Source organism: Nelumbo lutea, chromosome 8 (genome assembly GCF_056320005.1).
Source record: "Nelumbo lutea isolate HS-2025 chromosome 8, American lotus-T2T, whole genome shotgun sequence".
NCBI classification, from domain to species: Eukaryota; Viridiplantae; Streptophyta; class Magnoliopsida; order Proteales; family Nelumbonaceae; genus Nelumbo; species Nelumbo lutea.
Window position 1 is genome coordinate 1387733 of NC_142691.1, and position 17867 is coordinate 1405599.

Consider the following 17867-nt stretch of genomic DNA (forward strand, 5'->3'; position numbering starts at 1 on the left):
GTTTCGTTTAGTTGCGAATATGCGATCAAACAGGCTTTATTGACGCACCAGAGTGAGTGTTACAAGAATAAGTTTTATCTGGATTTTTGGGGTGTATTAATTTCACAATCAGAGCCTATAAGCTTTTTCTTGCTTAAATTGTTCTTGGCAAGCAAATACAGATAAATTACTACAATACCGGCATAACGAACACTGGGCCAAACTTTTGGTTGTAACGTCAGTCCCAATGTCTCACATTCCCGCATAAATTATAAATTAATAACTGCTCATTCCCGTCAGCAAGAAAATACACCTCCAGTGCTTTTCATGCTCACTAATGTTTGTCTCCACCTCTTTTACTTACAAAAAAACAAATAATAATAAATAAAACACAGCTAGTTTTAAGACCATCTTTTTACAGGGTCCGGACACCCAAAGATGCTGAACCCAGCTGAGGAATATTAATGCTATCCCATGACCAAACTGCACCTGTCGATATCTTCTCAGATGCCAAAGTTGGAGAGGTTTCACTGCAGAGTTCTAAGTTGCCTAATCCATAATACTTTAGTCTCAATCTTCCACCATTGTCTATATGTTACAAACAGATTTTCTACACACCCAGCATCTCGATAGGATTTCACTATTGCCTACATGTTACTAACAGAGTTGCTCTTATTCACACCTTGTAGTTCCATAGGAGAGCTCGTGATACTACCAACTGAGCCAAGGGTCTGTGAACTCAACTGTGGGCTTGCTGGTCCAGCCCCTGCATTTCCAGCACTAATTGGCTGGACTGTGCCTGAGCTCAATTGCTGAGGGCTCATTGGTGTTTGCTGGATCATCTGCTGTGGGCTGAACTGTTTCTGTTGCTGTGGCTGTTGGCTCAGTTGTTGCTGAATTGAAATGGTTGATGGAGAGCCCACCTGTGGAGGTGAAACAACAGCCTGTAACGGAGAACTAATTTGTTGCATCTGCTGTTGTTGTAGGTGCTGCTGTTGTAGTTGCTGCTGTTGCTGCTGCAATTGCTGCTGTTGTATGTGTTGCAGCTGTAGTTGTTGTAGCTGCTGCTGCTGCTGCTGCTGTTGCTGTTGCTGGTTCATATAGAAATTGGTCCCAGGAACCATCTTTGGTGGACCCATTGATGCCATAGCAGTGCGTTGCAAGGGGTTGATATTTGCCCGGTTGAGTGTCTGCCCCAGCACCGGAAGACCAGCAGAGCTGGGCAGCAACTGCCCAGATCCAGATATTCCTGCAATGCCTGCCTGTGGGCCTCCTAACATGCCTCCTCTGCTCTGCATCATTTTGAGTTTTGATGTTAACGCAACAGCTTGTGCATGGGACAATGCACCTGAACGTAATTGCTGACTTATAGCATTGCCCATACCAGAGATGGGTCCCATTGGAGCTGATATCCCAGCTGCCCCCATTCCCCTTGCACCTCCCATGCCCATACCCATGACATTGGCCAAGCCCTGTAGGCCAACCATGTTGTTCCCCATGTTGTTCATACCCATGGCTGTCCCAAGTCCCATCATCATTTTCCTCTGCATCTGTGGCTGCTGTTGGTGTTGCTGTTGTGGTTGCTGCTGCTGCTGCTGCTGTTGTAGTAGCTGTGGTTGTGGCTGCGATTGTGACTGTGATTGTTGTTGCTGTTGCTGCTGTAACAACTGAAGTTGGAGAGGGGAGGGTTTGTTCACCATGTGGTTAGCCATCTGCACATTCGAACTCTGGCCAAATGTATTCAAGTGGGAGAGAGGATTTGCTGAAAGCATCATTGGTGATCTCTGCATCTGAGTATGCTGTTGAACCAGGGAATGCTGATTTTGTTGCTGTAGTTGTTGTTGTTGTTGTTGTTGCTGCTGCTGCTGCTGCTGCTGTTGCTGTTGCTGCTGCTGCTGATGCTGAAGGGACTGTTGTGCGTCTAGCTGTTGAGGCCTGTTAGACATTGCAACCCCTGGCAAGTATCCTTGAGACATCTGTAAGGCCTGTGGGTTTCCAGGAGGTAGCATCTGTGTGTTTGCCAAAATATTTGGGGGTGAATTCAGAGATGCAGTGCCACTGTTACTTGGTGCTGCTGATACTGTGGTAGACGACTGACCAGCAACCGTTTCTGGGTATTGTTGCATCTCAGCTGCTGCACTTTCAGAAGTAGTTGCACAAGTACTAGGCTGATTATTGGAGGAAACATTCATTTGAATTGGTCTTATCTGAACTTGATCTTCTTTAAGTTGATATCCATCGCGAATCATCTATACAAGTATAAGGAAACATGAAGTAAAATGAATGCATACAGAACCATTCACAAGGGAAACTTAAAATATGAAAGTCGCAACATGCATTGAGCAGACTCACCAGTGAACTAAACTGGGCTGCAAGCAAGTCTGCAAAGTTCTGGCACAAAGAATTTGATCAAAGAGATCAGTTGAAACAAAAGAAGAAAAAAAACATGCTTGAAAAAGAAAAAAAATCATGGATAGAGAACAGGTATGCTCTATCAACTTGACCATCAAATCAGTGCACCACCACAGACCAGATATTGCAAGTAATGAGAGTTATCATCTAATGACTTGATCTTTTTGGTCAGTTTGATAATAGTCTGCTTAATAAACAAATATCCAAAAGGCTGTTGTCCATTGAATGATAATAATTATCTTGTAAATGACATTTTAGTAGTTAGAACACAAATAAACCAAGAGATGACATGCCAACAGAAGGGTTCATAATATCAGGTTGTTGATAGGACCTACCCAATCGTCAGAACAGAAACACAAAAATATATTTAAGTTTACACATGACTAGGTTTCATAAGATAATATATCCAGTTGAACGATAGGTACTAACAGTATTAGGCAGTGTAGGAAGATAATCCTCCACAGCTAGAAGATCAGTGTCATCTATGTCCCCATAATGCACTGCTACTGTTCTACCGTTTGGCTTCTCTGACATAAATAATCTACTTTGTGCTTTAGGAACAACAGTGACAGCATTCCCTGTAGAGGAGGAAGTATAAAAGTCAAAAAGCATAGATGACCAAGACTTGTTGAGCTGAGAGAAATTTAGCTAAGCAGAAAAATTAACCTTGAAATCTACGTTCTGTCTGCACAAAATCTAGTACCCGTATTTTGCAAATATTCATGTTTCCGCCAATAAGTGACTTTGACAATGACCTCATATAGGTTGCATCTTTGAGATCTTCAACATCGGGGGCAGTGGAGAGAGACAATGAAAGCTGTTTAGTTGAATATGATAAAGGTTTCCTCATGTGGTGGTTATCCACTTTGTTCTTTTTGTAGTTCAGTTGATATCTGAAAAGATCATCCAGTGAACATGTAAAAAGAGGACGAGATCAAAGATATTGCAGAGGTTAGCATCTAAAAAGAGGATTAGGCAGGAAAGGAAAATGACAGCCTTCTGGTATCATAATGCATAACAAACTGTCAGATCAAATATGCGACATGCCCCAGCAAGGACTTCTTTAAGGCCATATTTTGATCATCAAATGATTTTAATCCCATGGGTGCAACTGTACAAGATGGATGGATACAAACTGCAAACATAATCTGACATATCTGATCCAATCTCCAGCCATTAGGCAAGTCTTTAAGACCAGGGGTTGGACAATATGTGAGATTGCTAAGCTCAATATAGCTGACGTGACAATTTCAGGAAGTCCAACTAAACCTGAACTGGCCAAACCACACTTATCCCAACTCAGCCTGATCCTGTGCTTGGGTTGAGGACTGAAAACTGAATACCTTTAGATTGGCACCGTTGGGTCAGTTCAGGGTTGATCAAAAGGTTGGTTGGGCAAGAAATGGTCCAAAACCTGACCCTGGCATTACCTAGTATGGTAAAACAACTGATCAGGTAGAACAATTTGTTCCTTTTTTTTAATTTTTATTCAGGGTGGGGAGTCAAGGGATCGGTAAAGTGGACTGCTGTAATCAACTAATCAGGTAGATTTCACCAAGAAGATCTCCTTGGTGTGACAAATAAATACTTGGTATAAACCACCATACCAATGTGTAAACAGAGATAAAAGAGGATTAGATTTATTTCAAGGTTAATCATGTTATAATATGCAACATTGAATTTCGGTGCATTAGTAATATGATTAGCATGATACCTCAGGGTCACCATTTCAATCTTTGAGAACCTCTCTAGAATAACTTGATCAGCCAACGGTGGAGTGCCAACTGAAGGGCTTTTTTCATTCAAGGGAACACTAATGTTGTTGACACTAGCAGGGGATCCAACTCCACTCATGGCTGGGGTTTTGGGGAGAGAATTGGATCTTCGTTTGACAGCCACTGCTGCTTGATGTTGCCGCTGCATGGAATCATTGGGACTGGATGTCACTGATGGGGTTCCAGCAACTGTCACACCAGAAATGGCAGTTGTTTTCTCCTTCATTGATGATCCAAGTGCTGCTGTTGTTGTAACTGGACCAATAAGTCTGAAGGTTTGTGTATTGCTTGGTAAAATACCTTGTGCAGTTATACTCTCATTAGCATGTTGTAGGGTTGCATCACTCATCATGGATCCAGGGTCCCCTGACCTGCAGTTTGAACTTTCTGGCACCCTGTCAATGCATATTTTTTTCCCATGGGTTTGATTGTTAGATGCCACAGTCACTTGTGGCATCTGCCCCAATCTCCGCTTGCGAGCACTGCCCAGACCAAGATTGAGCTGCAAATAAGGTTAATTAGAGTTCAGACAGGCCTTATCAGTTCCATTTACCTAAGTTGATAAACAAATTAATACATACCTTGGTTGGAATTGGGTCACCACAAAGTCTGTCTAACATTGGGGTAGGATCTAGGCAAAGTTGTGGTTGCAGAGCTTTCAATATCCGAGATTCTACCTCCTACAGAAAAGATAAAGAATCATAAATTTCTTAATTTTTTCCATGGATAAATGTGTAGATCTTGATGTTCATGATGAAGATGTAGGGTATACTGACAATTAGATCACTGTAAGTCCAAGAATCATCTGAGATCAAAGGAATGTCCTTCACAACATTCTCCAAGGACATCCTAAGGCGCACTTTACTAATAATGGGGGATCCTTCAAAGGAGAGATTATCTCCTGGTTCAGATGCACACTTCCTATAGTCCCACACCTTCAACAACACTAAATTGATTAGAATAATATATCGGAGAAAAGGATTTGACTAGGTATTGATAATCATCTAGTCAACAGTAAAATAAGATGTCATTTGTCCACAAATAAGTAAATATGATTGCAAACATTTAGCCATATTATAATTTTGCTGGAAAGTCTCCTAGGTGAGACCCAGCAAACTGATGGTTCCAACCAGCTTCTTTGTACTACATTCCCTGACACTTCATACAAGTGGTGTTAAGCCATGGCCTATGGGACATAATATTAGCACAATGGATAACAAAATCTAAGAGCAGAATTCACAATTGAATGCAGAAAACTCACCTCACACAGAATTGTCCCATCAAAATACTTGCTGGGTATGTCATCCAGAATATCTCCAGGTAATCTTCCAGACTCAATTGCCTCCAACCAAGGATAAATCAAAATAAATAATAAATATACTAAAAGAAAACAGTTAATATGGAGACAATGGTACCAACTACCAAAATCAAATACAACCTACAAGTACATATGAACAACAAAAAGTTATTGAGTACACTAGAAACATTAATATGCTGACAGCCTGACACAGGTTTTTATATATAACTTTTAAGCTAAGTATCATTTTTCAATTTTCATAATCCCCTAACATCAACATTTTTTTCATGGTATGATTTATAGCATTAATATTTTTTTCATTACTACTACATACCATCTAATTTTAGAAAGGTGCATGCCATAAAGCATACTCTAGAACTGCCCATTAAGCATCCAGTGTCACATCAAATGCATGTTATGCCTAGCATTCTAGTATAGTCAGCATGTGCAGTTATCTAGGTATAACGCATGGGAGCTTTTGAAAAACCAAAGAACTTTCCCTTCTTCACTACTTTGTCATAAACTTGGCCTGTGCACATAATGTCTGCATCTAATGCTTATTGCTAGTCTCCATCCTGTCCTTTGAGGAGAGCAGGTTGTGCAACCATCAGTACTGCCATCTTAATTTCCCTCAATTCCATAGTTGCTAACTTAAGCTCATAACAGAGGCTAAGGCCTTGTGGAAAAAAACAAGACCTTTGGCCTGTTAAGATCATACTGTCAAACTAACAGTAAAATATATAAATTATGAAACTATTCTGTTGTGATTATCCACTAAACCATCACCTCACACCAATAAGGCCTACAATGAAGCTGATTAAAAAGGGCCAATAATGAATGAGAGCATGATCCAGATCTGAAACAATTATGGCATATCTAATTATTATAATAGATGTACCAAATCGGATATGAATCTCATATAAATGCATGCAATTTGCTAATATATGGCATAAACAATTATTCACTAGTTTAAAGCATTTCCCAAATGTGCCAATCAGAAAGTTCAAATGGATTCAGATTCTACTCAAGATCTTCTGATCCTATGGGTGACTAGTCGTATCCAGATCTAGAAAATATGCACCAAGACAAGATTGAATTCAAATAAAACCACAAATGACACAAATATGACTAGTTTATACCCTACAGCCCCATATTGAAGGACCCAAGTTTCTAATCAAACATGCATTAATTTTAGCTTTACCATTTTCATTTAGGCAATAGACATCCCCTGTTTACTCACCATCTCTAACTGAATAGGCAAGGGTTTATCACTTGAAGATAATCTCTTACTATGGAGTCAATGCACTGTTCCATGAATAGATAAATTATGGAAACCCAGCATGCCTAATCTTATTTTTTTTTATCAGTAACGGCAAATTTTATTAAGATATTATGAAACTTTAATTATAAGAGAGGGGGGAGGTAAACTTTCTTAACTCCCCCACTAGCACAAAACAAAAGATACAGAATTAGAAACGAGCCCCAAAAAGGAACCCCTATTCACCCCTTGCTTGGCTAACCCATCAGCGAGTGAGTTAGCAGTTCTCTTTACCCAGCTGTATTTCACCTCAATGTCCCTAGTCAGCCACTTAAACCTTTTCCTTTCATTGCCATAATTCCATATACCAGAGTTGTCTTCCTTTAGCCATCTCACCACCACCTCCAAGTCACCTTCAATAACCAATTTTCTTAGGTTCAACTCCCTTGCTCTTTGGGCACCTTCCAGAGCTGCAAGGATCTTAGCCCTAAGAGAGTCTCTTTCTCCAATAGGGCCTGAGAACATGGCTATAGCAAGCCCTTCCTCATTCCTGAATACTCCCCCTATACCACAGAGCCCTGGGTTCCTTAAGCTACTGCCATCAATATTCAGCTTTATGAACCCAGAGAGGGGAGAGGTCCAAGAGGGATAGAAACCTTATTTACCTGGGCAGAATTAGCTATTTCTTACCAAAATTTTCACCTACTCTTATTTAAATCAAGTCAAGGTGAAAAAAATATGGGAGACTACTCTCAAATTTCTTTCTTCATGCATAAACCTACATCGTTTCAAGAAAATCCCAGGTTTTCATCAAGCGTAAAGATGTAAGAGATACTTGGCACTTACAGAGAAAAGGGTCTCAGATATCCTATCATATGGATGCAACTTTGGAACATCTTGAAGTGAAGCCTGAAGTGTTGTGCCCTTCTGAAATTTCAACAAAATCTCTTTAACTTCTATAAGATATAAAAATAGGGTTCACTGTTTGTTTTCATCTTTCTTTTATTAAAAATAATCTGCAATTAAAGGATTGTCAACAAACCTCTGACGGTTTCTGTATTGAATATCCATCCAGATAGAGGTTCAATGTGAAGGAGACTTCTTGCTCTGCCAAAATAAAAATATAAAATAACTAGAATGTATAGGCTTTTGGGGAGAAATTTAAATGAATTGTTTACTCTAACCTGCTGAAATAGTATCTGCTCCAGAGGGTAAACAAGAACCAGAGATATCAGCAACAGCCTCGTCCGTTCCACTGATATCAGCCTAGAATTGCAGAAATTTAACTTTTCAGTAAAAATAAGGAAATGACAGATAACATCCATTTACAACTTGGAGGACCAGTCTACTTATTAATCAGGAGAAGCTTGTAACTACAAGGCAAAACTAGAAGTTTCTTGGGTGGACTGGAAAAATATATATTTTAAATCAGTCACAGATCAACAATTTCTTTCTGGTTACCATATAACAGCCCTAGCAGATCTCCTGGGCCACCATAAAAAAAACCCTACCTGATGGCAATAACCATTCCTTTGGATGATAAGAAAATGATACATTCATCTAATTAGTGCAATTTTGATACACAGATTCCCCTAGCTAAATGGTCATTCCAGACTTTGCATGTGTGCCCAATGGATTGAGCAAGGCTAGAAAGCCAAACACAAAGAATAGCACGCATAACGACACACACTCCAAAGGCATCTAGAAAAGAAAGGTATAAGAAGGAAATCATTGGATAATCTAAAGTACCACACTCTAAAATGACCTTTGGTGCTAATATATCCTACAAAAATGCTCTGAATCTTGACACTTTCTGAAATCTGGAGGAGACAGGAACAAAAACCTTCAACTTCTAGAGCAAGAACACGTGAAAAGACAGCGAGTATAAATGTGACGCTTGGAATTGTGAACTTCATACATGTCTAATGTCAGACTATATTTCAAAGACAACTCATACAAAGATAACACCAGCCAACTAGTTAAAAATTCGAAGTTGACATAATTTTGACTAAAGGACCCTCCCAATCCACTCAAGAAAAGCAATCAACTTTAGCGATCAATTCTCCAAAATTTCTGGTTTTCCTTGCAGCAGAATTGTAACAGATATGATCTTCTTGTTTTAAAAAATGGAATATAGCCAACTAAGAGCTGTCTCTCCCATCTAAACAACAATTATATTTAATTAATAAGAGGCAAACATGTTGATGAAAGATCTGACATTCCTAAACTATTAAGTATTGATGACATAACCCTGCCAACTAGTGTATTAATTACATTAACATAAGAAAAAACTTTAGCAAGTGTAACTCAGACATACTTTTACTGCTCCTTGCTTCATGGAAATTCCTGAACTATTTCGCAGTAATAGAAATCTATCACCGCAATAAAGGTGTCTCAATTGACTCAAATGAACCGAATGATCTCAAAGTTATAATCCCCGTGTTAAATAACAGAGAACAAAATCATATATTATGAATTTTTCAGTTCTAGTTCGTGATATAACGACCGAAAGGCAAAACTCAGCAACACACCAACCCCGCCTATAAATGAAGTAGCTACAAATTTGAGAAACCGAAAATGAATAAGTACCTCTGGCTTCCGGCCGGTGCTTGGAGTCGGTTCGTTTCCAGCTAGAATACGAGAATTGTCCTTGGAAGTATCTATCCCATCGTCAGGAGCACTCTCTGCTTGAGGGGGTTTGAGGCGAAACCTAGTACCATTTTTAGCCAGTTTGAAAGATATCCCCATCTCATATGGGATCCAGCAGGTACTCCAAATGACGCCAATTTAGTCGTAGATATGCTCGAAGCCCTAAAAAGTAGTTACGAACCCTAAAAAATCGCCATAGCAAAATAAGAGCTGGTTTGAGCTGCGATCAGTTCGAGTTCAGAGAGGGAGAGAGCCACTAATACAGATCCCTGACCAACAGACTCTTTTTTGGACCAAATTGTTGTTTCGTTTGAAGGGTTTTATACTTTTATTTCTTTTGCAAGCCAACAGCCGAAACTCGAAAGTCGAAAGCCGATTTTTTTTTGTTTTTTTCATTGGGTAAAGTACAAAAACCTCCCCTAGATTTTCTGACAATAAGAAAAATCTCCCCTTTAGTTTTATTTTAATAAATACATCCCCTAAACTTTTAAAAAATTCAATAAGATCTTCCCTTCCGTCATTAACCCAGATAGAAAATATACAAAGTTACGAAATTATCCCTGACAAATGTCATTTAAAATATTTTTAAAAATCAAAATTATCCTCATTCGAGCAGCTTGGGGAAATGCAAAGAAGTAAAAAAGGAACTGAGCAGCTTGGCAGTAAATAAGAGGATCCCGGAGGGCATTGGGTTTCGGCGGTTGAAGCCTATTTTCAGGTGGCCGGCGTAACAGGCACAGAGACTACTAAAGGAGTGTTTCTAACATATTTGGGGAGCTACAAGTCAGCACTGTAGCTGTAGTGAGGGTAGTCCGCTGGAGTGCCGTCTTCCAGCTGCAACGACGTCCCAAAGTGACTGAAATTTTCTTTACTCAGTATACCATGGAGTATTGTGGAGAAAAAACGATTGATTTCAATGACTGAAATTAAAGTGACGACGATAATAGAGAAAGAAGACCAAAGTGAGAGAGAACTGAGAGTGCCGTCTTCCAGATGCAGCAACGTCCCAAAGCAGTTGATAGAGCGAGTAGATTCTAATATTCTATGCAGGATTATGCAACCTTTATTAGGGTTTGGAATGCATCTATCGAACAAAGAAAAAGGTGGGGAACAGAAACAGACAATCAGATGAGTGAGATTTCGATGAGATTTATTTCTTGTATAGACAATCAGATGCAGGATTATGCAACCTTTGGTCTCCTTTCATCTGCTTCTCTTTTGGCTTGTTCTCTATTGCTTCGAGTTCTGCTAATTTTCGATGCCATGTTGTGCCATTAACTACTACATTCTTCTTCGTCTGTTAACTTACAATTCGGGATCAGCCATTGCTTTTTCCTTCTCAACCAGAGCATAACGTTTAGGCTGAGTCGATGGGGTTTAGGGATGGGAGATTGATGTCACAGTAAAATTGTATGTAAAATAATTTACATAAGGGCAGGGTGGGTATTTAGAAAATTTGATACATCAGCCTTAACGTTTTCCGTCTGAGTTAGTGACGAAAGGGAGGATATTGTTGAATTTTTTAAAAATTAAGGGGAGGTATTTATTAAAATGAAACTAAAGGAGAGATTTTAATTATTGTCAGAAATTTCAGGGAGGCTTTTGTATTTTACCCTTCTTCATTTGTTCTTGGGACAATTATTAAGACAACTTTATAGTTTTACTGAATGACTAAAGCCACCCTCTAGTTTGCATATTACTAGAAAACCCCTATAGCTAGCTTGCAAATTGCAACTGTCAAAAAAAATTAAATATGCCACAAATCACAAATCACAAATGCAGTGGGCAGTGGCTATTCTCCACTCCAACAGAGTCAATACTGCCTGTGCCACTACCAAGCTAACAGATGCCGGCTGCCGCCCTCATCCATCTTCTTTTTGTTCTTTCCCCTCCTCGATTTCTCATTCCTTCTTTCTTCTTCCCCACTTTAGGCAAATTTGAACACAGGAGGGAAGCTCAACAGAATGATCCAGGACAACTCCCCTGGATCATAAAAAAATTGTTCAGTTGTAGCGGTTACCTACATTTTTAGACAAGTACTTTTCCAGGGTATGATCGGTGAGAAACTGAAAATTAGTGAAGTTGTAGCAGTCCACTACAAGTCAGATCAAATGAAATCAGTTGGCGACTGAGAAGAGAGGCATTTGTGATTTTCATTAAAGTGGAGATTAGGAGTGTTGGTCATATGGATGGTGGGTTATAACTTATAAGGTCATATGACGTAACACGTTTCTCGGATAGAAAAATAATTAACTTTAAGTCCAGACCAGAAAGAAGAACCTACAGAACAAAGCATAATAATAATAATAGGGAAAATGAAGGAAAGGATGGACGATGAGATCAAGAACTTCAAGGTACCGATATCACTTTGCAACTCTATCTCAAATAATAGTTTTCTTGAGATGTTTCAATCGATACCCCATGCAAGTAATCGACTGGAAAATGGTGTGTTCCATATCCAATTAATTCAACTGTACCTTCAAAAAATAAAAATAATAATTCAACTGTGGTGGTGTGCCCATATCAAATTAATTTGTGGTGTGGCCGTGTGGGTGACATCTTGGTTCTTTAGTGGTAGTGGGTTTCCAATTCCACCGTTAAGCAATAGATCCCCCACTTCGAACTTTCTTACCACAACAGCAGAGCATTAGTATAAGGTATCTCTACCCCAATTGCCATGGTGGGATTCGATCCCGACTTTATAATTCTTTATGGTAATTTGCATGATTCCTATGCCGGAAGGATAAATGATGACAATTGGGACTCAAGAGAAGCTTTAAAAGGACCATCAGTTTTTTTCTTGGGATATATCATGCAAATTGTCCTACCCATAACCCGCCTATTTATCTCTGATTTTAAACCTGTCTCACTTCCGTCATTTTTTTTTTCTCAATTTCCTGAACCGTCTTGACCGTTAAACTACTTGACCAAAGGTTTTCTACTAAAAAAAATTCTTAATGCTTATAGTGTGACTTGTCCTTTTATTAACTTTTGTGTTCATCAAAGCAATCAATACATGTATATGATTAACAATTCTAACTAAAAATTAAAAGAAATAATATTTAAAATTAGCATTTTATAACTAAATGAAATAAACAATCTATCAAATCCAAATTTACATCAAATAATGATTTTAATCCCAAGGAAATTTATACAAATAAAATATTAATAATATAATAATTGTCTTAGTATTTAAAATTTATAAATTTGTGCATGATATATAATATAATAGGTTCATATTTATGCATCCCGGGTATTAGGTATCGGATACCCTAAAGTCAAAACCCAAACCCGTCCCAAACCCTATAGGGTTTTGATAAACGGGTCCTATTAGGGTCGGGACGGGTCGAATACCCAAAAATTCCCGTAGAATCGTCATCCCTATCCATACCCATAATCCTCCCAACTAGGGGTGCAAATGGATATTCGATCAAAGATCCTATCCTATTTTGTCAAATTGTGGTCATTTCTGTTCAGATCTTTGGATTGAATCGGATTCAAATCATCCCCTATTTGATCAAATATATTATATATTTATCAATATATATAATATAATATATAATATATAATATTTATTTTATTATTTATTTATTTATTTATAAATATATTTTTATAAAATTGTTATATTATTTAATACTTGTATTTTTTGTTTCCACTCTATTTAAATTAATATATTTTATTTTTCTTTTAATGATTTATTAATTTTTAAAGGACTCAAATCGAATTGAATCAGATCCAAAGATCCAACTTACCGATAGGATTCAAATATATCTTAATTCGAATCCAATCCAATACATTTGCATCGCGATCAAAATCTTCACTACGACCAGCGAGAGAACTTATCAACTGAGAATGAGACCAGCCACCATCAGTTGGTGAAGGACCATCATTTTGGGCCCAATCTAACCAATCTATGTGCTCGATTGTGATAGCCAGAAGAGGAGTGGGGCCTAGTGATCTATTATGGTGTAAAGTTCTCCATTGCATGCATTAAAAATATCCATACGTTAAAACGATGGATAACCTCTTGCAGTTATTATGTTTTGCATGTCAATTGTGATAGCTATCGTTGCTGTGCAATTTTATTTGTACTAGTACAAATGCAAATTATGTTAATTTTGTTTTGGGTTTTACACAGGAGTGTAACTTGAGCGGGATCAACGTGAGCCTAGATTGGCCCAGCCCATAATTTTACATAATTTGGACTTAAAATTTCAGTCCTCAAGCTGAGACTGGTCTTAAAAGTTTGGGCTTTTAAATTTTTTGGGTTGGGCTCGGTCTTAGCATTTAGGAAACCTGAACATAGCCTAATTATATAAATGTATATGTGCATAATGTATATCATAGTACATAGACATGTATATCAATTTTTATTGTGGGTTGGGCTCGGGTTGAATAGTTTGGGCTTAACCTTGGGTTCAGGCTGAGCTCGGGTTTTAATCCCAATTCTTAGGGGTGGGCTTGGGTTGAGCTAAAACCTGACTCAACCCACCCGACTTGCTCGCCTAGGTTTACATTGTTTTACTTTAAGTCTTGTTTTACTTCACTACTAAATGTGCACGTGAATTGCACACGAAAATTTAGAATATCAATAATAATCTTAGTATCCTTATTAGAACCTATCAAATAATCAAAACATAGTGTGCTAATGAACTTGAATGTTGTATTTCATTTCAGCTGTTGATAAAAATACTTCTTATTTATTATATTTAATTATATTTAGTATTATAAATATATGATAGAAGAGATGTGTACATTTTTATATTTTTATTTATTTCCTGAGTTTTCATTATATAATTATGACATCATATGTTGACCCATTTTTGGGTGGCCTTAATTATTCTATTCCATTTTCATAATTAATTATTGTTTTTTCACACTTATCCTCATTTAATGTGATAAATTTGTAATATTTGAGATACACCATTTTTTTTTTTATAAATTTTCTGTATTTTATGTAATTCATGTGTTAATATGCATTTTTTACTTTTATTTTTAATTATGACATCATTAGTTGACCCATTATATTCAAATGATTGGACCATTGACTGCTACTTTGAAGAAAAAACAGATTTGTTTTTGAGTTAGTTTATTTTAATTCTATTTTTTTTGTCACTAATAAAAATAATTCTTATTGATCACAAGTATTTTTGTTTAATATGATGGATAGGGGTGCAAATGGATCATACCGAATCCTATTTGGTCGAATTCTAATCACCCCTGGTCAGATCTTCAGATCAGATCCTATGATCTGATAAAAAATCAGATCAGTTTCGAATCACCCCCTATCCGATTTGAGAAGATCTGATCTCATGTGTTATATATTTATAAATATATTATTTATATTATATTTTTATAAATTTGTTATATTATTTATTTTTTATAAAAAACATGTATATATATGATGAAAATAAATAAAAAATACTTGTAATTTTGTTTTTTCTTTTAATAATTTACTAATTTTTAAAGAAAACAAGTGGGATCAAATCAGATTTGAAAATCCGATAGGATTCAAATTTAGATCAAGTCTTATCTGATCTAATCGGATCGGACTCGACATGAGCAGTGTCAAATCGGATTTGAATATACCCTAATTCGAATCTGACCCGATCTGATCCGTTTGCACCCATATATAATATTAAAGATGTACCCAAATGTTTTCTACCAAAATTCTGTATTTTTAATAATTTTGTCACTATATTTTTGAAAATTTTATTATATAATCATTGACATCATTGGTTGATCCATTTTTAAATTTTGTATTCATTTCCATCATCAATAAAGATACTTCTTATTTATCATATCTTTTAATATGATAAATACATAATATAAGAGATTCTAAAAATTTTCCTAGAATTCTTATAGTTTTTGTAATTTTATATATTTATTTAATTTTGTTTTTTTATTATTTTTGACACTATGGGTTGACCCATTTGACTTGGATGGTTGAATACTTACCCACCACCTAAATAGATGTTTTCATGTTGATTTTAAACATATATGTTTTGTACTATTAAAATTATTGGATACAAGTTTAATTAGTAGAATTTATTGGTGAGGAGTTAATAAAATTAAATAAAGTTATAGGAGTTAACATTTAAGAAAACTAGCCATCGGGGGATCCCCCCAAATGGCTAGTTTCAGCTTTTTTTAGGGGGATTTACAAAAATACCCCTCAATCAACAATTATAAGCCTATAAATAACTATATAGGGGGGGTATTTATGTATTTTAGCTATAGGGGAAAAAAGACAATAATGCCCCTCAAACAATTAAATCCTATAATATAACTAGTTTGGAACTTTTGAGGCATTTGAGTAAAGTGATAAATGACTTTATAATGACCAAAACACCCCTCCCAATAATTATAAAATGGCTAGTTTTAAGGTATTTTGGACAATTGAATTATTTTCAATTCCTATAAATAGCCCTATCCTCCACTATTCTCATTTCACCAATTCAAAATTCTCTTAATTCTCATACTGTCATACATTTTGAGGCTCTGGCCTCAAATAGCCCTATCCTCACTATTCTCATACTGTCATGAATGTATAAATAGCCCTATCCTCCACTATTCTCATACCGTCATAAATGTATAAATAGCCCTATCCTCCACTATTATCATACTGTCATACGGTCTCTCATCTCATACTATCATACACTTAACAATTTAGGAGGCTTTGGCCTAGGCTTCAATCATTGAAATCAAGTTGAGATTCTTAATCGGTAATCCGACTATCTGGGTAAGTGCAATTAAATGAAATTTTATTTTTTAAAATTAAAAAAATGGCCAGATCCTCTTGAAACCAATTCCTCAATAATACATTCACTAGCCAAATTTAGAATGTATTTAAAATAAAGAAGGTTGAGGGGAAGGGGAAAAAAAGCCATTTGCCAAAAATGTAGGATTGGCTTTAGCTTTAATAACAAGTGTGGTACTAGCCACTTGGGTAGACATTTGCTCTTCCATGAGAAATGAAAAAAGAAGACATTTACTCTAAAAATTTGCTAGATACTGAGGATAAATTATACAACAAAGGATGACAATGATACTACTACACTTGAAGCAAATGATTAAAGTCAAGGAGATGGAGTAGTTTTTACAATTTTATTTAAATTATTTGTTATTCTTTCAACAATGTAATTTTTTGTTTTCAATTTGCAATTTTTTATATTTTAAATGAAATAAAATTCCTATTTTTTTCCAATTTGTTGTACGGTTTGTATTTTGACAAGTATTTTTGCCATTTCTTTGTTACAATTTGTATTCCTAAATTTGTTGTACAATTTGGACGACTATTAATTCTACCAAGAACATGTTCTTACAAATAACATTTAGTTCTCGAGGTGTTTGATAATTGATACAGCTACATGGCTTAACTAAGTATAATATAGCACAAGAACATTAGCTGTCTTGTGGTTTTACATGCTGTCCTGTACAAAAATAAACTACAAGCTCTATTCAACAAAACAATGAATAGATGTATGATGAATCCACCTACGTCATGCTCAAACTCTAGATAGCCGGAAAACTGTCCAAGCATCATTTGGTGGACCAGAGCTAGCAGCTAAGAATAGAGCCTTCAAAACAATTTACTGTTAAAGAGCAAACACCAAGAATTGTTAAATATATTATCACATGGAAAAAATATAAAAGCAATAATTGAGGCCATATCTATTGAGTTGATGATAGAGCATAAAGTGGGACAAGATCAGGTGTCCGACCACAAATAGCTGGTGTCAAGGCTGAGTTGAGTTTGAATAGACTGGTAAATAATCGATGTAACACTAGTGTCAGTAAACTCTAGTCCTAAGTAATGCATAGATGGGACAGATGTGAGTTCTTATTCCCGTCAAAGGTGGTAAATTCCTAATAGAAAAAGACAAGTATTTCAAGCAAAGGGCCAAGACAGATGCAACAAACACTATTTTGGAATCTTTGAGAATTTTAGAATGATCTTAGTTACAAATTCACATGAAATACATTGACTGTTTTGAATGCTCAGCATGTTTCCTACCAGTAGTGTTCAACTCTACTTCGCAGCAGAGCTACCAAGAAAACTTGGAGCAGTTCTCAGACCAATTCTCCATTAGTCTGGTGGTGGACCCATTTTCAAGCATGAAATATGAAAATGGAAGAAGGAAAAAAAAATGTAGGTAATACCTGTAAAACAGCTGCAATCCATTCAATTCTAAGAATGACCTGCAAAAGGTTCCTCCTGCAGCTCCATTTTGCATATTAAATATTCCCTTTCGAATAATAAAAATTCCTTGGAAGGAAAAGGAAAATTGTCAGCTAAATGTGTTTCTACCTAAAAAACAAAAAATCTAAAAGTGTTTGTTGCAACAAAAATAGGGACTGGTTTGACTTGACAGGAGGAATGCCTCCCAGATCCGGGATATTTTAATAGGTATACCACTTATACATTAATAATGCAAGTACTATTTCTATTTTAATTTGGCCATGCAATATTATAACATTTCAAACAATTCATAAT

General features: G+C 36.5%; 2 protein-coding genes across 3 annotated transcripts in view; both read right to left on the bottom strand.

Moving 5' to 3' along the window:
- Positions 1-203: 203 nt before the first annotated feature.
- Positions 204-9673, bottom strand: LOC148842102 (nuclear receptor coactivator). The gene is made up of 12 exons (XM_088960003.1): positions 9311-9673; positions 7906-7987; positions 7764-7828; positions 7568-7648; positions 5428-5508; positions 4943-5101; positions 4748-4846; positions 4106-4668; positions 3058-3284; positions 2821-2969; positions 2332-2370; positions 204-2228 (listed from the first exon to the last, which is right to left on the bottom strand). Exons 1-12 carry the CDS (start codon positions 9467-9469, stop codon positions 627-629), a joined length of 3306 nt encoding a protein of 1101 aa, XP_088816129.1. The 5' UTR covers positions 9470-9673; the 3' UTR covers positions 204-626.
- Positions 9674-16644: 6971 nt separating this feature from the next.
- The window catches only part of LOC148842103 (nuclear pore complex protein), a 77818-nt gene continuing 76595 nt past the window's right edge, over positions 16645-17867 (bottom strand). Inside the window, exons 24-25 of one of the 2 annotated variants that reach the window (XM_088959756.1) lie at positions 17534-17639; positions 16645-16965 (exon numbers count right to left, since the gene is read on the bottom strand). In XM_088959756.1, the coding sequence (XP_088815882.1) occupies positions 17562-17639 (78 nt within the window). In that variant the 3' untranslated portion in view covers positions 16645-16965; positions 17534-17561. The remainder of the gene's footprint in view (positions 16966-17533; positions 17640-17867) is intronic. The other variant, XM_088959757.1, reaches the window with a different exon arrangement.

What these genes read in the sequence shown, in the direction of transcription:
- LOC148842102 (XM_088960003.1), bottom strand. Translation starts at nt 9,469, where the DNA reads ATGGGGATATCTTTCAAACTGGCTAAAAATGGTACTAGGTTTCGCCTC. An exon ending in CAATACAGAAACCGTCAGAG is followed by an intron (nt 7,649 to 7,763) that starts GTTTGTTGACAA and finishes TTGAAATTTCAG; the next exon opens with AAGGGCACAACACTTCAGGC. An exon ending in CAGCCCAGTTTAGTTCACTG is followed by an intron (nt 2,229 to 2,331) that starts GTGAGTCTGCTC and finishes ATACTTGTATAG; the next exon opens with ATGATTCGCGATGGATATCA.